This window comes from Leptonotus elevatus, chromosome 11 (genome assembly GCF_054856555.1).
Source record: "Leptonotus elevatus isolate MCC_2025b chromosome 11, RoL_Lele_1.0, whole genome shotgun sequence".
NCBI classification, from domain to species: domain Eukaryota; kingdom Metazoa; phylum Chordata; class Actinopteri; order Syngnathiformes; family Syngnathidae; genus Leptonotus; species Leptonotus elevatus.
The window spans coordinates 16,889,502-16,913,916 of record NC_141249.1 but is presented as its reverse complement, the minus strand read 5'-3'; the positions used below and the strand labels follow the sequence as shown (position 1 = coordinate 16,913,916).

At 39.0% G+C, this 24,415-nt stretch overlaps 2 protein-coding genes and 1 long non-coding RNA gene across 8 annotated transcripts in view; 2 read left to right on the top strand and 1 right to left on the bottom strand.

The window, feature by feature from the left end:
* zfyve9b (zinc finger, FYVE domain containing 9b) overlaps positions 1 to 3,400 on the top strand; it is a 15,228-nt gene extending 11,828 nt beyond the window's left edge. For both annotated transcript variants that reach the window (XM_086088595.1, XM_086088596.1), the window contains 3 exons: positions 1,211 to 1,316; positions 1,393 to 1,572; positions 2,876 to 3,400. In XM_086088595.1, the coding sequence (XP_085944721.1) occupies positions 1,211 to 1,316; positions 1,393 to 1,572; positions 2,876 to 3,037 (448 nt within the window). In that variant the 3' untranslated portion in view covers positions 3,038 to 3,400. The remainder of the gene's footprint in view (positions 1 to 1,210; positions 1,317 to 1,392; positions 1,573 to 2,875) is intronic.
* A 964-nt stretch (positions 3,401 to 4,364) lies between these two features.
* On the bottom strand, positions 4,365 to 24,318 carry elovl1b (ELOVL fatty acid elongase 1b). 5 transcript variants are annotated; one of them, XM_086088600.1, is made up of 9 exons: positions 24,149 to 24,317; positions 14,247 to 14,353; positions 8,977 to 9,070; positions 8,455 to 8,645; positions 8,298 to 8,378; positions 7,403 to 7,459; positions 7,217 to 7,322; positions 6,011 to 6,147; positions 4,365 to 5,170 (listed from the first exon to the last, which is right to left on the bottom strand). In XM_086088600.1, the coding sequence occupies exons 3-9, from the start codon at positions 9,044 to 9,046 to the stop codon at positions 4,820 to 4,822; spliced, it is 993 nt and encodes a 330-aa protein (XP_085944726.1). In that variant the 5' UTR covers positions 9,047 to 9,070; positions 14,247 to 14,353; positions 24,149 to 24,317; the 3' UTR covers positions 4,365 to 4,819. The 5 variants fall into 5 exon arrangements, with proteins under 5 accessions (XP_085944726.1, XP_085944725.1, XP_085944727.1 ...); XM_086088599.1 differs by lacking the exon at positions 24,149 to 24,317 and adding an exon at positions 14,508 to 14,661; XM_086088601.1 differs by lacking the exon at positions 14,247 to 14,353 and having other exon boundaries at positions 24,149 to 24,318.
* LOC147166093 (uncharacterized) lies at positions 20,564 to 22,393 on the top strand. Its single transcript, XR_015096539.1, has 4 exons — positions 20,564 to 20,726; positions 21,773 to 21,874; positions 22,090 to 22,139; positions 22,343 to 22,393. It is a non-coding gene; the product is annotated as an uncharacterized LOC147166093 (long non-coding RNA).
* Positions 24,319 to 24,415: the final 97 nt, after the last annotated feature.

Genomic DNA, 24,415 nt, shown 5'->3' with positions numbered 1-24,415 from the left:
GACAGTTTATAGTACTCTCGATAAATCATTAATGGACTTGCAAATAGGGGTAGCGCAGTGAGCTAGCGGTTAGCACTTCCTGCCTCACAATTCTGAAGTTCTGGGTTCCAATTTCAGCCCGGGCCCTCCTGTGTGGGGTTTGCATGTTGATGATGCCGAAGCAAAACTTTCGTTGCTTTGCGAGATGCGTGATGAAGTGAGTTGAGGACCTTCCTTTAGACAAAAGGAGTGCTTTACCGCCATCTCGTGGCATTTCAGCGCCAAGGAACTATGTCAAAGCGCTACGTTGACATGAGATGAGGTGACTCATTTAGACAAAATCTGTGCTTTGGCGCCATCTTGAAGCATCTCTGTGCCATTGAAGTGAGTTGAGGATCTTAATTTAAATGTAGTGCTTTGACACCATCTTGTAGCATCTTGTTGAGGAATTATGTTGAAGTAAATTGAGGAGCTTCTTTTTAGACAAAAGTAGTGCTTTGGCACCATCTTTCAGCATCTTGGTGCCAATAAGCTGTTTTGAGTGAGTTGAGGAGCTTCATTTAGACAGGAGCAGTGCTTTGACGCCATCGTGAGGCATTAGTGCGAAGGAATTATGTTGAATTGAGTCGAGATAAAAGCAGTGCTTTGGTGCCTAGAAACTACAGCATGTCGAAGTGAGTCGAGGAGCCTGTTTTTAACAAAAGCAACACTTTGGCTACATCTTGTGATATCTCAGTGGGAAGGAACTATGTTAAAGTTGAAGAGCCTCATTTAGACAAAAGTAGTGCTTTCCCACCATCTTGTGGCATCTCGGTGCCAAGGAACTAAGTTGAAGTCAATTGAGCAGCATTATTTAGATTAAAGTAGCGCTTCAGCACCATCTTGGTGCCAAGGAAAATATTTTGAAGTGAGTTGAGCGGCTTTATTTAGAAAAAGTAGTGCTTTGGTGCCAAGGATACTGGTAAAAATAAAACAAAAACATGCTTCTTGGTTCATTGACAACTACTCCATGAGCTTTTGAAGTCTCACAAATGTTTGGGCATTTTACTAAATTCACTAAGTGTTACTAATAATAATAATAATAATAATAATAATTATAAAATATTTATTTATATAATATATACAAATGGCAACTGGTAAATTTATAAATGATAAATTTATTAATAAATACATTCATTATTAATTAATTTATATCATATATATTAAAAACAATAATATATGTTTTCTTCAGGATTATAAGCCCCATTGATGGTCAATCCATGGAGTCCATCAGCAGTACAAAGATGTTCCAGAAATCCGAATACAAAGAAAACGGGAAGATTATCCACTGGACAGAAGTACGTTGGACTCACTGTTAAACCATTTGTGTTATTTTGACTTGCAAATGTTTTTCACTGGCTGTTGTGTGCGCAGGTGTTCTACCTGCAGAGGGCCGAACCCCCTAAAGGAATCGCGGCCAACATCCCGGAACACAACCGGCTGACGGAGAGGATGGCCAGGGCCTTTTGCTTGGCGCTGTGTCCGTACCTGAAACTCCTCAAGGAGGACGGCATGGCCAAGTTGGGGCTGCGTGTGACCTTTGACCCCCAGCAGGTGGGTGTGCCACTTCATTAGGGACACCTGCGCATTCCAATAAGAGAGACAAAACAGTCTGAGTTGACAAAGATAATATTAATGTTGACTTTTGATTGACACCGTCAGAGAGGTATACATTTAACAATGTTATTGTCGTTCACGGTCTCGTACTGACAGCTGCTTCTCATATTTGTCTCATTCAATTATACCAACAGGGCAACATATTAGAATGACATCTCAGTATGATGGGAAAAATAGATAAAGGATCATTTCATTCAACGATGGAGTCAACAAAATGTTCAATAAAGTGTGTAAGATGAATATTTGTAAAGTTCATATGTATTTACAGTTTTATAGGATTATTTTTGATGATATATTTTTCATCTTTGTTTAGATTTGGAGTTTTCCACTTGTTTTTATTTGACATTTTTTGTGAAAGGACTATTCTTATTTTTATTTGGAGTGTTATGATTAATAATTATATGACATATTTAAATTTAATTTTAGCAATTTCATTTTTCAAGTGATTACTTGAAACATCCATGAACATGGACAATATATAAAGATTGGATGGATTAATTAGAATTGTTATTATAAAGAATGAATCTATACAAATTAATTCCCCCCCATCTCTTATTTTTGTTTTAATTGTATTCATATTTCAGATAATCTCAGATTGGATTTAAATGGACATTTTAAGTGTTTATAATTGTTGCTATAACCATTTATTTTCTCTACAAAATTTCAGACAGTAATTTCTTTAAAGTAATTAGTAAAGGAAAGTTTTCTAGCCAAAATTAATGTCTTTATTATCATTATTTATACTATACTAGTAAATGTTATTTCAGACCGCACAATTTTAAAAATAATTATTAATTACATTTTTTTAAGTGGTGGTAATTTCAATTTAGAAAACTTGATGTATTTATTTGCTGCATTTTAATGTATTTTTTTACTACAATAATTATTGAATTGAATTAATATTGATTTATTTGCTCCTACTTCATGTTTAAAATAACATAATTTTTAATTGATGAAAACATAAATTGTGGTAAAGGTCCACCCATAATTTCCCCGCACATTATGTTGTATGTGCCCCACTAGTCTAAACAACCAATCATAGATCAGCTTCAGAAAGCTGGTAAGCCGTGATTGGTCGTTACCTGAGCCCTCGCTGAGCAACTGTGAGTCATGGATGTTGCTGCTTAACAAATCAGCGTACCATTAGATTAGTGGGAGAGCGCAGAACACATTCTGAATAATATTTTGGGTTCATTTCGACGTTAAATATTGTCCTTTGTGTCTTTGCTCACAATTTCAGGTGGGTTTCGTTGCAGGCAGCAACGGGCACCCCCTCCCTCCTCAGTACCTGAACGCCCTAGACAGCACGCTCATCCCCGTCATTCACAGCAGGGGGCGCAAGAGAGGCGACGAGCCCATCGTGATGGAGCTCATCTTTTACATCCTGGAGTACATCACATAAAAGCACCACAAACGCAACAATATTTGCATATTTCTCCCGAAACTCATCGGGGAAATCCACTCACGGGGACTAAGGTTTCACTCGTGGTGGTTTTCTGAGCTTACCCAGCAACAACGTGTCAATCAATCAATCAATCAATCAATCAATCAAATAACCAAACAAGAAATCAAATAGACAAAAGCATTAGTAGCAACCTCCACAGCTCGTGTGGGGAAAAATACCTTTAACATGGGGATTGAATTCTGCCCCCGCTTGTTGAAATAAAAAAGAATGACTTAGTGAGTAGTGGATGCACACGGAATGAATGCCTGACGGATGTCTTTGATTGGAATGTTCTTGAATTGCCTGGAATTAAACTTTGCAACAAAATTGACTCGTCTCTGGAGAAGTGTTTGCAGGGTACAGATAAGCTCAGTAAACGTTGGCCATCTTGGGCTTCAGGGTGAAATTTCAGAATAAAATGCACTATGACTTTGACTTTACTTTTGAATGGCCATGTAACCGTTCAGTGTTTAAGAACTTTTTCAATAACTTGTTGTTCGAAGAGGATGACGGCCAAAATTCAAAACAAGTCTAAGTTTATTCAATTGTGTACTAGTAACTACATTGTGTTGTACTGACAGTTTGGTCCTATTTTTAGATGTGGGAAATTTTAATCAAAATCAAGAAGTGTATTTTTTTTTTTAATGACTAAAATTAATCCAACTTAAAATGATTCAAATTGAATTTAAAATAACATGTATATTGATTCAACTTTTTAAAAATGTATTATAGTGGATATAAAAAGTCTACACACCCTTGTTATACCAGGTTTTTGTGATAGATAGCAAGATTGAATCAGAAGTTATTCTTAATTTTAATTGGAAAATTACATAAATTAAATCACATTAATCAATTATATAAAGTGTATATATATTTTTAAATTAAATTAAATGTGAATTAAAAACTAGCCAAGTACAAAACAGTCAACTTTATTACTTGCCCTCATTTTTTTCACATCTTCTCAATAGTTGAAGGCAAAACGACAAGCGTCCCTTTCTATTTGTCAACGAACCAGCTGAACCGAGGGGGTGTTCTGTCTTCTCTGCTGCTTCAACAAAGCAGAATGCGTGGCTTGTGTAACTCCTACGAGCGAGCGTCACATTCTTCGCATATACCATGCGAGAGGCACAAGACAAGCACATGCTTTTCTTCCTTGTTGCAACGCAGCACAATGTCACACTCTGGCGTGATGATGACATGATGGCTACACACACTAATCTCACACACTGATCTCACACGCAGAAAAAAAGCGGAAATTTCACCCAAAAACAGAAAAATAAAAGAGCACGATTTATAGCATGGTTTATTGGCATTTTATTTTTAAATACAGTGTTTAGAAAGTAGAAAGCCTTACCAATACAATTAGTCATTTTGTTGTAAAACTATTTACAGATAAAAGTATTTTCAAGTCATCTATCAAGTCATCTATCAAGTCATCTGTCCACAAAGGGGTGATATGTCTTAACAAGTGAAAGGCAACCAGTGTGATAACTAATCTTGCATGTCAGTGAACTTCTCTTCATACATTGTGCTTTCCCGAAAAACTCAGAGAGAGACAACCGAACCAACCAAATGTGGAATCTCCCTTTGTGGAAGTCATGGACCGCGTTTACTCCGCTCCCTCCCATGTTTCGCATACAAAACTAAAAATTAGGACAAGAAACGCAGCCAAAATCATCTTTGGAATCCGTGCGACGGCTTCGCGAGGTCATACTTTATGGGAATTTCCTTCGCGGCGCCCTAGGCCTTCTTCATCTTGCCCATGGGAGCGCTGCCGTTTTCGTGGTGAGCCGTGCCGTTGCTCGTGCCGTTGGTTATGCCGTGTTTGACGCCGTTCTCGTGGTGCTTGCCGTTGGCGTACACGGCGGGGGCGGAGGAGGCGTTTGCGCGGGCGCCGTTCTGACACGGCTTGATGTCCTGCTTGGGTAGCCGCTTGCCCTTGACGTACGCCTGCACCCAGAAGTTGGAGAAGAGCACGAAGAAGAAGGTGCCGTACATCCACACCAGATGGATGAAGATGGGGAACTGGTAGTCGCAACTGTCCATGAAGTAATACTGAGTCGCGTGGAGGGATACCAGGACGAACTGGATCTGTCGGCGAAAGAAAGCAAGATGAATGAATGAGGAGCCAAAGTCAAAATGGTGATAAACATGAAGACGGGAAAAAAAAGAAAAATTGCATGAGAAAAAGAAAAATGAGAATGAAAAACAGAAATGTATAGAAAAAAAGGCAAAGGACAAAAATGAAAAATGAAAAGAAAAAACAAAAATTGGGAAAAAGTGAAAGAGGAAAAAAAGATGAACAAAAAACTTAAAAAAATTAGGAAAGTAGAAAACAGAAGAAATAAGAAAAAAAGGCTAGGAAAAAAGTAAAAGCAGAAAAAAAGGTGAAACGGAAAAGGTTAAGTACGACAAAGAAAAGCAAAAAGGCAAATTGTAACAATGGAAAAAAGTAAAATCTAAAAAGAGGAAAATGACAAAAAGGAAACAGAAGGGGAGAAAGTAAATGGGCAGAGAAAAAATAGGTTAAAAATAAACACTATGAAATAGAGGAAAGGGGAAAGATGAAAACAGTAAAAGAAAAAATGACAAAAAAGAAAACAGAAGGAAAAAGTACATAAAATAAAAACGACTATAAAAAAGAAAAATTACAAAAAGGGAGAAAAAATGAATGTAAAATGAAAAAATGAAAAAATGAAAAAGGGAAAACAGAACAAAAAAGAAAAACAAAGACAACATATCAATCCGATGCATTAGTACCATAAAAAGAAAATAAAGAACAAAGGCAAAAAGAAGAATAAAATAAAAAAAAAGAAAAGAAAAAGGAAATGTAAACATTTAAAAGAAAATAGAAAACAAAAGGACAAAAAGAAAAAGAAAAAAGAAAGACCCAAGACGAAGACGAAGCAGAAGAAGAGCTTGAAGACGTACGAGTTGAATGGCTGTCATGTATTTCTTCCACCACAAGAACTTCTGGAAGCGAGGTCCGGCCGCAGCGAGGAAGTAGTAGAAGTACATGATGACGTGGACGGAAGAATTCACCATAGCGTGGAAGGATCCCATCCCACCTGAAGTCGTAAACACACATCACATAAGGCCACGTTCCCAAACGTCATGGGGCCGATCATCTGCTCACGTGAAACTTGGACTGTTATTCAACTCTGGTAAGCAACAAAAGTTAAAAAAAAAAAGAATTGGAAAGCGCTCTACTTCATGTCATGGGATATAAAGAAACATCTTTGGGCATCAACACGAGGAGAGCAGTGAAGTGAGGCTACATTCAAATCTTGCTCACCTTCAAGAAGCCGCGCTCTAGCTTATACTGACTTTTGAATAGGGGTGTGCCAAAAATGTAACCTCATAAGAATCGCGATTCTCATTTAGTACGATTCAGAATCGATTTTAAATGTCCCAAAATCGATTTTATTAAAATTATTTGATACTGTCTTGCCTTGCCTTGTCTGTGTGTGCCTTTATTTGGAGCGCTGTTCATGTTGTACCCAATTTGGCCACTGAGGGGCAGTGTGGTTCCACGCGGTCTAATACACTGTTAAGTTGCCACATTAGAGAGTAGAGGGAAAAAGTCACGATCAAGTTATTCCAATAAGTTTTGGGTTTTTTTCCAGCGTGGAGCCGTTCTTTTGAGTGATAAAAGTGCCGCGAGGAGCGCGCTAATTAGCATTAGCGAGTCAGACTGTGGTAGATCATTACAATTCCTTGCGCAGCTATAGATTGAAGCAGAAATCATTGTCAATCAAATAAATCATTCTCAATCGAAAATCGTGAGGCATTCAAAGATTCCCACCCTTACTTTTGAATGTAAAAAAAAAAAAAAAAAAACGGAGAGAAACATAATAATTGATTATTTCTAGTTCACAATATGAAGCCATTATTTCAAATAAAGATGTACACCTCTGGATGTAAACATGCTTGTCAGAACATACACAAGGTCTACGGACTAAGTTTTGTTTTTTCCTGAACAAAATGGTGAACGGACATACCAGGTTTCCATCAGACTATGAACAGTTATCACTGGCCAGAGTCTGTGAAGACAAAGGCTCTTTGACAAGATAGCAAAAGACTGGTATGCAGGTACCGCGGCGGTCACGTCCGCCATCCAAGTTCATGTGTACTCACCGGGAGCGTAGCCAACTCCCCACCACCAGGTCCACGGCATGAAAGAGTGGTGGAAGATGTGGAGGAAGGTGATCTGGCCGCTCTTTTTTCTCAACACGAAGAAGATCTATCATAAAAAAAATACAAATAAATAAGCTTTTCGACACAAATTGTAAACCATGTTTACAAATCAAATGTGTGACTTACAGTGTCCATGAGCTCAATGATTTTAGAGAACCAAAACAGCCAGGCCACCTCGACCATCTGAAGGAAGAAAAAAAAAAAAGACACTTTCATTAAAGTCTACTCGGCTCCATTCATGCGTCATGTGACTTTTGCACAATCCATGATATGATCTGTTGTGGCAACATTTTCTATATTACCAAAATAAACACCAAGACTTAAAATGGCAGCTGCTGTCTCACTAATGCTAAACAGTGAACAGCCAACAATAACCTTCAGTAATCAGGTTTCCATCCAATTGTTTCGAATTTTTAAGAACATTTACAGAAAATGCGCAAAATGCAAATGTGACTTATGACATCTGTTCTTCTTCTGCGAACATTGAGAGGGGACTCCGCCGCTGTAGGTGGCGGTATACATCATAGAGATGTGATCCACCAGTAATTTAAAAGAAGAAGAAGGAGACCAGGAAGAAACTGCGCCGTGTGATGACGTCGTTTCTTTTGTCATTCTTGATCAACCGTAAGGTTTCTTTGCCGTTTTCCATCTAAAATTGCATTAATATTCGTTTCTTTAATTAATTCCTGTTTCGTCGTCCCGCAAACATACCTTACTTTATCGTCCGACATTGCTTTGGGACTACAAACGTACGTGTGATGTAATATCCAGTCAAAACGTGCGACATATATCCGGTCTTGCCAGCGGTTATTCGCAAAACCCGTTTCCATAGCCAAAATGTGCCTCTTTTTTTTTTGGGCCCTTTTTCAAATTTCTTTCGTTTCCATTCAGTTTTATTTTCACAATTCTTGAAAATTCAAATAAAAATGGGTGGATGGAAACCCAACTATTGACAAACAAAAAACTTTTGAACTTCTGAACGATCTACGGGCTGATTTAGGGGAAAACCCCCAAAACTTACTCTAAGTGCTTGAGGGCTGTTGGACACATCGATTGCGTCGCATCGCCAAGTGTACGTCGTGCCCCATCCGGACATCAAGAACTAAAAACGGCAAAAGCGCATGTTGAAATGACAAAATAGCGCTTGAAAAAAGGTTGAGGAAGAAAAGCGGACTCACCTCATAGACGATGTAAATCGATAGCACAACAAGCGCAAAGTTATAGACGATCATGGCCTCCTTCAGCTGGAAGGGCTTTCGATTGGCCATGATGCGAGGGCCCAGGTACAGTACAAAGAACAGGTAGCACAGCAAAATTACAGTCATGGGAATTGGGCTCTGCATCAGGAAATGATTCTTCAGTCGAGGATCTGGAGGAGGAAGACATTGGACATTTCTTTGGTTACCTTCTTAAAATAGTAATGGTGGGAATCTATACGAATGCTTTAAATTCCTGTTTTAGTGCCAATGTTTTAAAAAGCAGACGGTTGACATTCTTCTTCAGACAACAAGTTGAGTGAATCAAGAGCACCTCTACTGGTTGCAACCAAGTAGTGCACTTCATTTTGACTCATTTGCTACAGGATAATCAGTTTCACACACTCAACAGATCCAAATCCATAATTATGACATAAAAAAAAAAAAAAGAAGTACAAATCATAATCTTCACGTGAACGGTTACTTAAAGTGAAAACGACTGACCAATTCCTGTGGCGAGGTAGTCGTAGATATCCATGGCATGAGAGCCAAACTCCTTCATCTCCTGCAGCATGTTTGCCGTTTCGTGGCCAGTAATCTAAAAAAAAAAAAAAAAAAAAAAGTGAGGGGAAAAAAGACATTGTAACTCAAAGTCAAATACAGCAAATCGTACCACAAACCCAAACTAGAACCGTATTGTTTGGCTTTTTTCGGTTCCACATTGGGCTTATTTGTTGCAATGAGGAGACCCGTTCCTTCCGTTTCTTTTGCAGAACCTTGTGACATGACATGTTTAGCAGTCTGCACGAGTTCACGCCTCATAAAAAAAACAAAACGTGGTTAATCATTACCCAACACTGCAATTTCCACACACATTAGGACATTAAACCGTAAGCTCACTGAAGTGACAACAATTTCCAGAATCTTAAAATGTGTTACTTGACATCACCACGTCAAAGCAAGGAGCTGATTTCGAGACAAATCCTTATCAGCTAAACAAAAATAAAATGTTACCCAAGCCAAGTATTTCCACATACCAAACAACCCCAATGAAAATCTCAAGATGCCTGACTCTGCTCATGCGACATGGCCTGACATCTGACGAGGAGGGGCCGCGGGAGAAGTGGGAGGGGCTTTCCTCGCCCTGAGGCGAGGCGGCACTCCTGACTACGTCCTCACCTCTCAATTCCAATGTACAAATATTGAGGGGGGGAAAATGTCCTCAGCAAGTTTACACTCAACTGCGGCATTACTCGCACAGCTTGAGTGCCGCTACAACTATGGCGAGCGTACAACACAGGAATGTTGCTCGTATTAGAAACTCTGAAGGCTATGGGACAAACGGGGGCATGTTCTCCTTTGAAAGCGGAGCCAGAGAGCGCCATTGTTTGATATACAATCAACAATGGCCGGCCGCACAAGAGCAGCCCTCCTTGAGCCAATATCATTACAAGCAGATATGCTGTCGCGAAGGAACGCAAACAAAGGAGGGGTTACGCATTTACCCGAGACAGGTTTTAAGATTTGGAATTACACGCCCACAGCAATGCATTCCCATACAAAGAACTTCCCCGAAGCGTTAGGCATCATAATGTGAGGAAAACAAGACGGTACAGTGGTGCCTTGAGATACGAGCGGCTAGGTGGCTTCAGCAACATGTAGTGCAATTCTTTGCAAACAATTCTTCCAAAAAAAAGCCACTTAAAGCTGTTTATTGTCACTAACAGTTGAAGTTGGCTGTCAAACTAAATATAAAAGAGAATCACACTCTTTGTATCTAAAACAAACACACATCTTAACGTTTCAGTCGGCCAGCTTAATGCTAACTCTGAATAGCACACATAGTTTAACTTATCAGTTTGCTAGCTTAATGCTACCTCTAAATAGCATCTATGTTGTGGCGCTACAACCTTTATGCAAGGGAGTGATTCTTTTTAAACTTTAACTGACAAACTAAATATTAAGCAAACAGAATTACACTTTGTGTATGTGATTTAAAAAACAAACACATAGCTTAAGCTTTCAGTCAGCGAGTTTAATGCTAAATAGCATCGAGGTTGCGGCGCTATAACGTTTTAAGCAAGGGAGTGAACACTAAAGTTAATTGACAAACAAAATGTAAAACTAAGAATTACACGTTATGTAATTAAAAGAAACACACAGCCTTTCGAAATGTCGTTAGTTTAACGCTAACAAACGATGCAAAACAGTAGGGCTGCACATAATATTTTGTCAATAGATTAATCTGTCAATTATTCAATGAATCAGATTTAAAACGTTTTTAATTTCCATGCGCCTTTATTCAAAAACATATATATTTTTAATTGCTTTAGTTACTTGAAAAATTACAAATGAGTTACTGGTTTGGTCCGCAACATGTCAGAAAAGAGGCAAAAATGTTGATCATTGTTCTCCAAAGTAAAACCAAATGTTTCATTTGGATTCAACACAAAGATAATCAGTCTGATTTCACGGAGGACTACAGAAATTTAAACAAATATTTGAACACAATTGGAGAAACGTGTACACTGACAGGATAATATTGGCATAAATCTTTACCCACAGCAAAAAATGGCTAACATTACGTGGCTTACCGAGTCAGTTGCAAAACTTTTCGTGTATGTCTCCGTACTATACGATTAATAGCATTTCTTTTCGTTTCAGCGGGGAACAAGAACTCTTATCAAAAAGGCACCACAGTTGGATTTTTTTCCCTCACAACCAAAAGCAAAAATGGACAACATGACAGCTGGTAATTAGGAAGACTACTGTACTTTGTCAACATTGAAACAACAGTTACCAATGTTCCAGATCCAAACAAAACAAAAACATGTTCCAAAAAAATGACTTGGATTCAAAATAGTTGAAATCTCAAAAGGCAGAAAAGGACATTCCATTTGCATCACAATTAGCATTTAAAGGAATTGGTTTACACATTATTTACTTTTTGTGCTTTTGCCAAATCAGTGTTTCTCAAACTTGAGCAGCAAAACGACCATCTAACCAATATAAGGAGAAAACACTTTTGGACCAACTACTTTAAAAAAATAAAAAATCTTCAAAACATTCGAGCCTGCCTGTACGCAGTGAACCCACACACTAAGAAACACTAAGACGCTGACTCGTCAAAACTAATTTGGACGGCGGTTGCGTGCGAGTGTTATCGCAAATGGTGGCGCGTGGCATGACAACATCAGATAAAAGACATTTCACAAAACTCTTACACAAAACGCTGTGGCTGATTTTGAGCAACGGCGAGGTATTTGGGGCGGGCGCCTTGCATGTCAGCAAGTGCACCCCCATGTCTGTGCTGAGTGCAAACTTCAAGGTCTTGTTCTGAGGAAAAATGCTCAACAGTTAAGTCGACCAGATGATCTATCACCATTTGGTCGGGGAAACGCACCTATACGAGAAAACTCATACTCTATAGTAGTTTAGCAGAAAAGAAGGTGAAGCTCCTCCCCTTAACTGGACTTTTTTTTTCTTCCCTTTTAGCAGCTATCTGACTTATTACTTTAGCATTGTTACATGGCTGAAATGATCTCATGTCCATTCAAGTTCAAAAATCAGCTGCAAAAAAATCTCCCAACCATGACAACCATAAGGAAATGGAGAAACGACATGCGTGTCACCTGAGACCCAGATAAAGAGCAAAGTTGAAGGGAACTGAAATTAAAACCTCCGTATATGCACCTCGATGAAAACCACACAACTTGCCATTGACAAATGACAACCGATTCAATCGTTCTTTCAACCACTTTGTCCTCACCTCCTTAAATGATGGTTTTACACACTGAATTATAAAAAGGTAGCGACTTCAGCCAGTCGGCACTTGTGCATAAAAATTACAATTCATCTCAAGAGACACAAACTTACAAAAATGTGTTTAATTGCCGTATGAAAACTTGCAACCATGATTCTCTAAGGTGATGATAGTCTAGTCAATGACATCATACTTTTTCCGTCGTCAACTCGCTGTGTGCGTGTACGCCTCCAAGCTGTCACGCCTCTCCAAACGTTCACTCACTCACTTTCCCCGCCATCCTCTGTTGCACAAGACCCACACCTGACTTGTTCAGCCAATCACATTCAGATACCTTCAAGGCCTCACAGCGAGTTGGAACTTGTAAAACTCGAGCATGTAAAAAACACAACTTATATTTTTGGGGGCTAAATCCTTCTGACATTTATGGCAACGTTAGCGTAACAAAGCAAGTTTTTACTTATAGCTTTAATTGGAGGACAATACAAGGGACAATTCGTGCCGTAAACTTGTATTTCAAAATATTTTGTTGAATTGCCTCATTAAAATTTTTATCGAAGTTTGTTGCCTTGAAATTTTGAGTTCACGCAAATGCTTTTAAAATGCTGAAGGAATTCTATCTTACATGGATCATTGCAAGAGTGAGTAATATCTGACTGTCTGTGAGACTGTGAAGGCGTCTGATCTGTGATTGGATGATTGAGTAAGGGGGAGGAGCCAGGGAAGGAGTAAAAGGATTCCTAGCATGTCCGCGGGATGAAGTCTTAGGTAGTTGTTGGCCACATTAACTGTACATTTTCACAGTTAAGAAGTTACTGATCATCCACCACTTTTGTCTTTGTTTTGTTGTCTACGCAGTAGCTATACATTTTTTACATAAAAGGTGACTTATAAATTTGCTGATAGCCGAGATAAGGATTTGGGCTGTTTTTCAGCTAGCATTAGCGGATACCTTTTCGAATAGGCATTCAAAGTGCTTGTGTTTTTGTTACATTTGAGGATGGATATTTTGCCAGTGTGACCAGTCTGATTTTTAGCCACTAGTTCACAAAAAGGACGACCCCCAGCCCCCCATAAAACAAAAAAATAAAAAACAAAACTATATCAGGTGCTTAAATATGAATAATCCAGTTACATTGGACTAAATTATTTTCATTCACTATAGACAAAATGAGCTATTTTCTTTATCAGTCTGATCTATAATTTGGAGGATGTGTCGCATGGATGGCGCTCAATTTGCCATCCTTGACGTCATGCTGTTCTTCGAAAGCAAACCAAGTGAATCTGCTGCTTTAAGCCAAGTAGTGCACGCCCCACTACCGCAATTGCATCAAGAAACCATTAAATCGGCAAATCAAGTGCACACAATCCAATGAATTCTTAATGATCAATTAATTGATAAGAACACCCAGCTGTACTGACAATTGGTGACGCAATAAAAAATAAACCCATTTTGGGCAGCAACTCCAACTTTAAGAAATGCTGCACCAGAAGACAGAAACTTCCCTAACAGTGCAAGATGTGTCTATAAAAAGTAAGTGTCGTTTTTTCCAACCCGCATGACACTGTCACCCATGACCTCCGTTGCATTTTGCCCCAACCAGAAAAACTACACAACAACATTATAGTCGTGTTACAATTATTTATTTATTTTTACCGTGGTTAGTTTTAACGGAGTCTTGACAACAAAGTGGCTAGTTTACATCTAGTGAGTGCTTCCTGCTCTGAGTCAATGAATCACAGGATGGAAAAAAAAAAGGTGGGAGAAGTTAATGATGAACAAACAAGGACACGGGATTTGATAGTAAAAAAAAAAAGAGAAAAAAAAAAGGGGAACACCCAAAGTACAAAGTGAAGCATCCGTTTGTTAAGAGAAAAGTCCGAATAAAACTGAACCTCCAGCACCAGGAGTACCCACTTGGGTAAAACCGAATAAAAAAATGAAATAAGAGCGCCGCTCAAGCACAAGGGCGCACAAAAGTTAGTTCAACCTCAAGTGTGAATGACTTACCCTGCTGAATATAGTGGAATTTCCAGCTTCGGGCAACTAAAGCCAGCGTTGAGAGAATCCTCTTCGGGAGTCTCTCTCTTGGAGAGAAGAGTGGTGGCGAGTAGAAACTGCAGTGCAATGAGCGAGAGAATGAGAGAGAGAGAGTGTGTGTGTGTGTGTGTGTGTGTAACAGAGGGAGGGGAAGGAGGGAATGAAAAAAAAATCAACCGACAAACGCGACTGGTACTGCCGTCCTACGAATCTCCACCCTCCCTGACTCACCCCGGTGGATGAATAATCGACACAGAAACGCAAGAGGGAGGGAGAGAGGCTGAGAACGAGGCGAGCGAGCGAGCTGTGTGGAGTTACGGCGCCGGCGACGCTATTTAAACGCACATCATGCAAAATGAAACTGCTCTGTCTCAAACCACCGCCTGACTTACTTTCAGTGCAACAACCCCCCCACCAACCATCTCCTCCCACCACTCAACGACTCTCCTGGCCACACCCTACACACGCACATATTCACATGGAAACCCGGCTCTCAAGTTGCCCTGCTTGTCCTCCAGGGGGTGGCAAGATAATATTATTCAGATGACGCGCGTGAGGAATCAATGGCAGCCGCTATCATGAAGGACGGCCATTGTTCTATTTGATTGCCGCTTTTGCTCTATGTACTAGGGCTGAACTATTAAATCGAAAAAAAAAAAAGTGCTTAATTTCGGTGGGTCAGCAGGCTTTATTTAAGGTTAAAAAAAATGGGGGGGGGGGGGGGCAAAGATGCAGATTTATGCAATTTGACATTGTGGCGTATTTTCAAAGGGAAGTCTTAACGAACGCATACATTTAATAGTTAAACACGGAGGAGCCCTAAAAAAAAATGGTTCAACTGGAAGGTCACAAAAGAGTGAAAATATTCAGGTTAATTCCTACAATTTTGTAAATATTTCAAGCCAGACACTTTCCATTTATAGGAATATTTTATGTATACAAATATAGAGGTGCAGTGAGATTCTAAACTCATCTGTACAATAAGAAACAATTTGGCAGTCAACAATTACACCCCCCCCCCCCACACACACACTTCCAGTGAAGGTTTACTGTTTAAAAGAAAGTATTTTTTAAAACAACCACATAGCTTTGTCTTAGTCAAGTCTGTGTGGCAACACATGGAAAGAGACAATATCACAATACTCATTGGCATAGATTCTTTATCCCCAGCAATAAACGACTGATGTGACTGAAAGTAGTGCTGACTTGTATGACTTTAATGCCCCCAATGGCCAAGGCATGCAAACCAGAATATATATATATATATATATATATATATATATATATATATATAATTTTGGAACAGATTAATGGCATTTCCATTCATTTCAATATAGAAAGATGATTTGCAATAAGTCTTGAATTTTTAGCATGACCGCAGAACAAATTCAACTTTTATTTCATGCAATTTGATTTTGTCATTGGTGGATCTTAAAAATGGCATTTATGGCGTTGAATAACAAAAGCAGGAATGTTCAATCCTGCTGCTGTGATGCTGTGATGTCTGGTCGGTGCTGGATTTCACTTTCCTTTCTTTTCTTTGATCCTTCTTCGGGTCTCCTGACAACCTCACGACTCTAGCTGGATTCGGTTTAGGTGAACGGTATCGGATTTTTAATAGGTTTTAGGTGAACTAATGAGTACACACTCACACGCACGCACACATGCACATACAAAATAAAACAATTTAAAAAAGAGAGCAATGATGATGAGATGTCGAATCGGTAAAATTACCGAATGAACAATACTGAGCTCTCAAGAAAAAAAAAATATATATATATATATATATATATATATATATATATATATATATATAATAGCAATAGTAGCATTCTCCATTTGTGACTGCTCTGTAGAATAAATTAAACGGGGAACAATGCAGACGGAATCACAGGAATTCCTTTCACAAGATCGTCAAGTGTCACTTAGGCGGATGTCGCTATTTCCGAAATCAGGTTCTAAAAGAACAGGTGTGGAAAAAGAAACTCGACTTGGTTAACTAATGCTTGATACAGTAACAACTTGAAAATGATAAAAACGGAGCTTTCATATAAACAGCTGGACTTGACTAAAACAAAGTGCAGCGGCGCTCTAGAGCACAGACCGACTGGGCTGGTTTGACTTGTCACCCAAGCAAGCCCCGTACCGTAGGGGTGCGGGTTTACGGGTGGGTAGGCGGCTGGTGGTTTGAGTGGCAGCGGCCCAGCGCTTCTCCTCCAACTACCACAACACACACCCGACTCAAAATACATCATGGCAGCAGTTGCTGACAGCAGCAACATTTGAGAAAAGAGTGTCATCTTGCCCCGTGAGGCCAACGCCTCGTCAATCGGGCGACCTTAAAAATGGAAGCGGAAATGCCAATAATAGTGGTTTAGTTTAAAGGTAGTTATGAAAGAGCAGGACTTTGAGTAGTCACTGTCAAAACAAATTCAAAGTGTATTGAAACACCTTTGCCCCGGCCTAATTTATATTAGTGTTTCCCGCGCTTGTCAATTTTTAGGCGGATTGTTTATGTCAACAGGTACTCCACTACTTATTAACATTTAACAGAAAGAATCTGATCATTTCTCTTAGAATTTTTTGCATTTTCGTGTTAACATGTCCATTTTTTCCTTCACCGTAATGAAGCAATGCACTTTGGCAACCAAAAATTTTAGCTTATCGATTAGCATTTAGCATTGGCTTCTTGTGCTCTTTGTCAGTGTTGCTACTCCTTGTTACCTTTAGCGATAACAATGCTTATAAGAAGTCTTATTTGCCGCCGCAGGGGAGAGGATTAGTGAGTTTGGAGAGGATCTGCACCACGGCAGGATGTTTAGCCGTGCCAGATGGCAAACACAGCTGGTAGCTCTTAGGCCAAGACTTTTGAAGCTGCGAGGCCGCCATATTGCTACTCCCAAGACACGTTTCTGGGCATTCGATAACATAAACAAGAGGACTTCAGGCATTTTACAACTTGCCTTAAATACATGTATAAATGATATGCTTAATGATGTTTACAGGAGGAAACTTGTATTGTTTTTTTTTAATTAAAGAATTATACCTGTAATTCAACAAAAGATGCCTTTGCCAAATCTAATATTGGGGTCTAAGGAAATGAGTGATAAAAGAAAAAGGGGGTGTTTAAAGCAGCACATACTGTCCACTTGTTGAAAAATACTAACCACCACGCCAACCAACCCCCCTCCCCCCACCCCTATACTAAGAGCCTACGATCTGTCTATATACGCAGTTCATACAGTAGTCTGCTCACGAGATGGGAGGAGTAAGATGGCCGCCCTGTGGCTTCAACAGCTTGCATGGGCGTGTATGGGCTATCGGCTATCCAGTAATATATACAGATCAGTGAATGAAACTGACATCACCAATGGTAATGTAATTGACCAATCACGGCTCAGCTTCAGAAAACAGGTGAGCCATCATTGGTCGTTACCTAAGCGACGGTGATGTAATTTATTGTGGATAGCAAGTGGCAAAATGCCCGCCCCCTGAGATGAAGAAAAACGGGGTGGCTTTTGCTGCATTCCACAAACGCAGTGGGGCTACATAGAACATATTATTGTAAAGGATTTTTTTGGGGGGGTTTATTCCCTCCCCCGCCCCCCCAGTAGCCGATTGGTTAGCATAACCTACCACAAGTAGCATGCCGCTCCGGATTGGTGAGCTTGTCGGGAAAGGAGTTAGACGACCATGATGTGTGATAAAGTTGATACAGCAGAGAACAGACTCTGGGTCAGTCTGGAATGCTGCAAAAAAACAAACAACTAAGCTTTGGCGATCACATGATCGCGTTGGCTAGAATGGCGATTCCGATCAAAACTGATAAATCCGTCACAATGACCTCATTTGGTCCGCTGCCGCCGCCACCCAGATAAGCCACGACACGCGGAAGGCAGTAAAATTCCAGAGGCAAGATGCATCGCAGATACACTTTTTTGCGTCCCCATCTCCAGCGACAGTAACCTATCTGTGACCTCATGTACAAATTAAAAAGGCCTTTGAGTTGCCGCCACACAAATAATTATCATCGTAATTGCAAAACGACTCAATGATATTTAAAGCATCACGTGTGCGGCAAATGCAAATAAGGCGGAGAGTGCAAACATTCAGCGCCATTTTCCATGCTAGTGCGATGAGTTCGACATTGCCGCCAGGTTCGGACTTGCTGCACAGATCACGGTTGTTTGTGCCATGTGAAATACTTGTCGTGTGCTGAACGAGGATTACAACCAGGTGGAAAAAGGACCACACTAAGAAAAAATACTTTATTAAAACAAATTCAAGTGCATACCAAAGCAACAGGTGGTTCAGAACACCTAACCCTGAGGCTAGACTCGGGGAACAGACCCATTTGCATAAAAGTCTACATTTTAAAAATAGAAATACTGTAGAGTGAGGATTTATGGACGAGTTACTCATGACAAAAGTTGCACAGTTACAGAAATTAACAGGAATGCAATGAGATCCGTTTACAGGAGTCCAATCCAACATTCTGAGTTTTAACTGACTGTCAATGGGGTATTTCATTTAACAATATTTTCATAAATAAAAGGTGTAGAGTTGAGGAAAGCAAAATATTAGACAACTCATAATGCACAACAAACCTGAGCGTTACCTTTGAACTTAAAGTCAGATGTCACAAAATTAGCTGTTGGACTGGATCTAATCATATTATGCAAGCGGCCATAAAGTTGCGACAGGTTGTTTCATGGGACACGATTAAGTCATAGAAATCAATCGAAAATATGAAGAAGAAAAAAAAAATCGCACGCTTAAATGTAAAAATGTGTCATCACTTTTTTGGAAAGTGATGATACATAAATTGCAGAATATATGATAACATCATTAGCATCGTTAAATTCTCACTTTAAAAAATGTGCAATGTCATCATAGGTTGTAAAGGATGACAAACATAACACGTTTGATGTGGTGAACACGCGCACTCGAATAAATTAACCAACTTCAAAAATGCAATAAATCAAGCCGGTGTGAGGACGAAACGCACGAAGGTGCAACCGGAGGCTACTGGGGATGGAGCCAAAGTCAAAATGAGCTGTAACGAGCTGGTGTCATTCGACGCCGTTCGCAACACAATGCCAACCAAACTTTTTCTGCCGCTTTGACGCGACGAGAAAAGAAAAAAGAAACTACCAGCAGGTGTTCACCCAACGACCCCCAGCTCGTACCGCTGATATGTAGTAAGACACAACATCAACTCTGTCCAATGTTTACTGTACAAAGAAGAGTCATATTAAAATCCCTTTACAAATGAGGGGATTATTTAGCGTGCCAAAGCCAATCATAATTGATTAAAAATGATGTTTAATTTATAATAACTTATTTAACGTGATGTAACAGTTCACTGCTGTACAATTACCAAACAGCCATATTAAATATGCTTCAAAATACAGAGGTTGAAAGTTTGAAAAAGCCATGTTTGCTGCAGTTAAACTTGTATTCTTTTTTTTTTTAAGGGCTCGGTGTTAAAAAGATCTACCAATTTTTTTTTTTCATGCGGCCATATTTGTATTTTAAAATGGACTTTAGTAGATGAGGTTTCAAAAAAAGTTATAATTGCGTATAAAATATTTTATTTTCATAGTTTAAAATGTATAATTCATTGAATAATTAAACCAATTATTTAGTCAAATAAATGCATACATAACTTGATTTTACAAATATCTGTTATTAATTATTATTTATTGAGAAATTTATTTTTTTAAGCTGATTTTAGGGGAGAAATGCTAACTATGAATTAAAGAATGGGGCGCGCAACACTTGTAGTTTATTTATCTAAATATTGTATAATATAAAAAAAATATTATATATAATATTTGTTTTTCATATTGTCTTTGTTCTATAGATTGAAATAGAAAAAAAAAGAAAAGAATAAAAATCATCCCCCTGGAAAAAAGAAAAGAAAAATCAACGTAACCAAGGACAGTCAATTTCAATATTCAACAAAATTAAATATATATAATTGCATAACCAGGACGTCGACCACTCAGTACTCAAGTAGTAGTTTACTGTTACACCCCCCCCCCCCCCCATCAGCTTACTGGAATGTCGCATGACTCACGGCTAGCCTGAGGTCTGCCATGTTCATGTTCCTGTGTTTCATGTGTTTGGGTGATGGTGGGTGTAAGGAGCTGCTGCAGTGGGTGGGCGGTTGAGAAATCACCCCCCCCCTCCACCCCCTTTGTTCAGACAAAAGCGACCTTTCACCTTTACCTATCTGATTCTCCCAATGCCGCACCTTGCCTCCCTCCTCCACAGGTTTCTCCCTCTCCCACCGATGACTCACATTTCTGGAACTTTCCACAGACAGCAAAAGTGCACCGCTGCATCTTTATGAACGCGCTCATGCCCGAATGGCGGAGAAACCGCCTTAGAGCAGGTGCGAGGCAATTTGCATATGCCGTTGCTTGGAACCGAACTAAAATCCGGGTAAGGTGGCGGCGCGGTTACCGATTGAAACACATTTGGTTGATCTCACATCACGTCTATACTGTATTGGAGGACGAAGTTGAACTGCCACTTTAGCGCCATCTGGAGGTGAATCAAAGTACATTGTTAGCAATTAGTGCAAACTGGTTGTTGAAAGTTGTTGCGTGATTATGTTTATCATTTTTCAGAGATCATTTGTTTGGAAGAAGCAACTTTATTCATGTTCTCTGGCTGTTTTCTTGCTAAAAGAGAATATTTTTGTTAGTTTATTGATGCTAAACATTTAAAATGTTGTATTAAAGTGCATTACGAGTTATGCTAAATAGGACCCTTTCTCCTCGTTCTGACTAATGTCATTGTCATTTTTCCTTTTTTTTTTTTTAATTGGATGATGGGTGATTGCAGTTTAATATGCAACTATATATATATATATATATATATATATATATATATATATATATATATATATATATATATATATTAGGGTTGTTAGAAAAAAGATTCGGCAATATATCGCGATATTACAGCGCGCAATTCTCGAATCGATTCAATATGCGGCCGAATCGATTTTTAAACAACATTTTTTTTATGGGAATATTCAACAAAACGTCTTACTTAGGGTTAGGATTCACACATTAAGCATGGAAGAATGTTATATTAATGGAACATTAAGCCTTAATATTTGATTTCAGTGCTGTTCAAACATGAAACAGACTGCAACCTGTTTGTTAAATGCAGTGGCTCAGTTATAAGCCTGAATTTTCAGATAAATAAATACATTTTCATACAAATCTTACAGTGTACATGTTTACTGGTTAGTATTTTCTAAATTTGAGTAAAAAAATAAATCGCAACAATCAATTTAGAGATTTGCATCGGGATTAATCGGTATCTAATCGAATCGTGACCTATGAATCGTGATACGAATTGAATCGCCGGGTACTAGGCAATTCACACCCCTAATATATATATATATATATATATATATATATATAAATAGTTGCATATTAAACATGTAAAATGTATTTTCTGTGTATCCTTGAAAGCCGCGACAACGTAGCACTGAGGAACCGGATCAACCAATGAGCGACCATCAGTGGTTCCGCCGGGCAGACAAAATGAGTTGCTCCACTTGGAATCAAAGCTTGGTAGGTATTGAAATTCTTTTAGAACCTGATTTTGGAAATAGCGACAACTACTGTAATTTACATAACTGTATTAACTTTTCCAGCACCAAAAAGGTGGAGGTATGTTCCCCAAACTTTGAAAACTATGTCTCAAAGGTGCATTATCATATTTGTGCATACCACACCCGTGACAATTGTAATCCTAAAAGGTAAAAACATTGTACTTTTTTTTCTAGGAACATCCAACTCATTTGACAACAAATGGGGAAAGTGAAAAACTAATCTGGTAGACACTTTATTTCTTATTTCTTACCCGTGCTACGTTTACACAGTAACAGGTTGAACAATGCAAGTAGATGCAGGCATAGACTGACCTACAACTACAACTACAGTATATTTTAGTTGGTATTGAGTTTGGTATAGCAAAACAAGTTTAGTCTCATCTTGTTTGTAAACTACTATTTGTTCTATCGTCTGTGTAATAAACAGGTGACAAACTTGAGAGCTCGGAGCCAGATGGGGCCTGCCACATCATTATTTGCAGCTGATTAAAGCAAATAAAGTGTCATGTTTGTTGCTAAATGGAGTTTTCATTTTGCCAGAATATACGTACTTCAAATTGTCTTCACAATTTACAGCCATTACAAGGATTTTGTGCCAAACCCGAAAATAGTGTTTATATTTTCTTGTCACTGTTTTCAAATTCAATTTATTGTTTAAAAAAAAAACTGAAACAATAAAACACAATGGCAATTGTCTACATAATAGGAGAAGGTGATTATACATTTTTAGAATTGGGAGTGGGCTATAAAGCATAATCTCAAGTTGGCTCCAGTTAAATGGAGAATTAAATGACAACAAGCTAATTACTTTTAACTAAAGAGGTTACCAAATTTCCATCGTAGTCAACAATTTGCAAAGGACTCAAGCAAACACACGCTTCCACTGGTCGGACTTCCTGTCACAGGAAACGAAATAAAAAGCTGTATTGACAGAGTTCTATGAAAGTCTCAGATTCAACCACGATAAGTATGACCGCATATGGAAGTCTCTACCAGCCATTTGTAAGCAGCAATCAGCCTAACAGTTAGGATTCTGCATAATTGTTGATGGTCCAGAGATAAAAGGTTTAAAAGCTGTGTGCAAATTGCATCCTTGCTGATGTGCACCACTTTCATTGAGTGCTGCCAAATTAGTGACTTTTCAGATCCGTCTACAACTATTAAAAAATAACTACACTGAACCACACATTCTAAACATTTCCACACACACACACAAGTGCCCATTTATACATTCCAGAAGCATTTATAATTGTTGGAAAGTTTTGACCTGGCATCATGCATGCTCACAAGTTGTAAACATTATGTATGCCAAGGTTGCCTTGCCTCACCTTTAGAACAAACACTACATGAGAAAAGTGTGCGAGAGCGCTGGAGGAGGGTGGGGCATTATTCTTTGACTCGGTGAATCCTTAATGACAATCTTGGTCACAATTATTCTGAAATAAACATACGGTCTCATTTCTAGCGCCAACACACCAGGTTGTGCTGCAGCACTACCTTAAAGGAACGTTTAATTGACTTTTTAATGATAGTTTCTATATAGTCTAAAATGGCAATGGGACTAAAACAACAATTTAAATGTTTTTTTTTTTTTATTAAAGTTAGAGGCAGTTGTGTGATGCTTCTTGTTAAATATTGAATTTTATTTGTTTGAGTATATATGTTGCATTGACCTTTAATATTTTAAAAACACAACCTAAATATGAATATGAATTTAAACCATAACTCGCCGCACAGCCCTCTGCTGTGCATTTTGGCCTGCGTCTTGTTTATTTGGGGAAAACCTAAAAAAAAACTGTGTATACTTCCAACACTGTGACAGTTTGCTGTGTAAACTACATGCTTAACATAATCAAACGCCATGGGCAACACGCTTTGCAGAACTTGAATATGCACCATCGAGATGCATGCAACTTGTATCAACAAAGCGGTGCTAAAACGCAGAGGGCGTGTGTCAATACGGTCGTTGTGAGCAGCTCCAGGTGCAAAATGTATGACGACGACCGATGGTGCAAAAAAAAAAAAAAAAAAAAGCATAACCGATATCACACATTGCAACCACAAAAACACGAGGCTTGTGCACAGCAATAAATCTATAAAACACACCCAAAAAAAGTGTCAATGTTAAACTGGGTGCGGCGCTGCTTAAAACTGGCGGGGCGGAGATGTACAGTAATTAATTGCACTCAACTTGTTAAGTGGACATTTAGGAAGTGTTAGTTTACTCACTCACTTTTTCGGAGGGGGGGCAGAGGGTTAGATAAAGCCAGCGGAGGCGGTCGAAGCGAGGCGGCTAAAGTGGCCCGACGCGTGTGTCAAGTTGCCTCAACTTGTTCATTTCCGCATCATCTTTGCAGCCGAAGAGGGCAAAAATGCCTTCGATGGCGCTCGCCGTTCAAAATAGGTGGAGTCAAACTAACCAGCTTCTCTTTTTTGTCGCCTCATTTGTACGTCATCAACTGACAGCTTCACCGCCAAACAAATGTCCCCCCAAAAGTTG

What these genes read in the sequence shown, in the direction of transcription:
- elovl1b (XM_086088601.1), bottom strand. Translation starts at nt 9,046, where the DNA reads ATGCTGCAGGAGATGAAGGAGTTTGGCTCTCATGCCATGGATATCTAC. An exon ending in CGATTTACATCGTCTATGAG is followed by an intron (nt 8,379 to 8,454) that starts GTGAGTCCGCTT and finishes TGCCGTTTTTAG; the next exon opens with TTCTTGATGTCCGGATGGGG. An exon ending in GGGAGTTGGCTACGCTCCCG is followed by an intron (nt 6,148 to 7,216) that starts GTGAGTACACAT and finishes TTACGACTTCAG; the next exon opens with GTGGGATGGGATCCTTCCAC.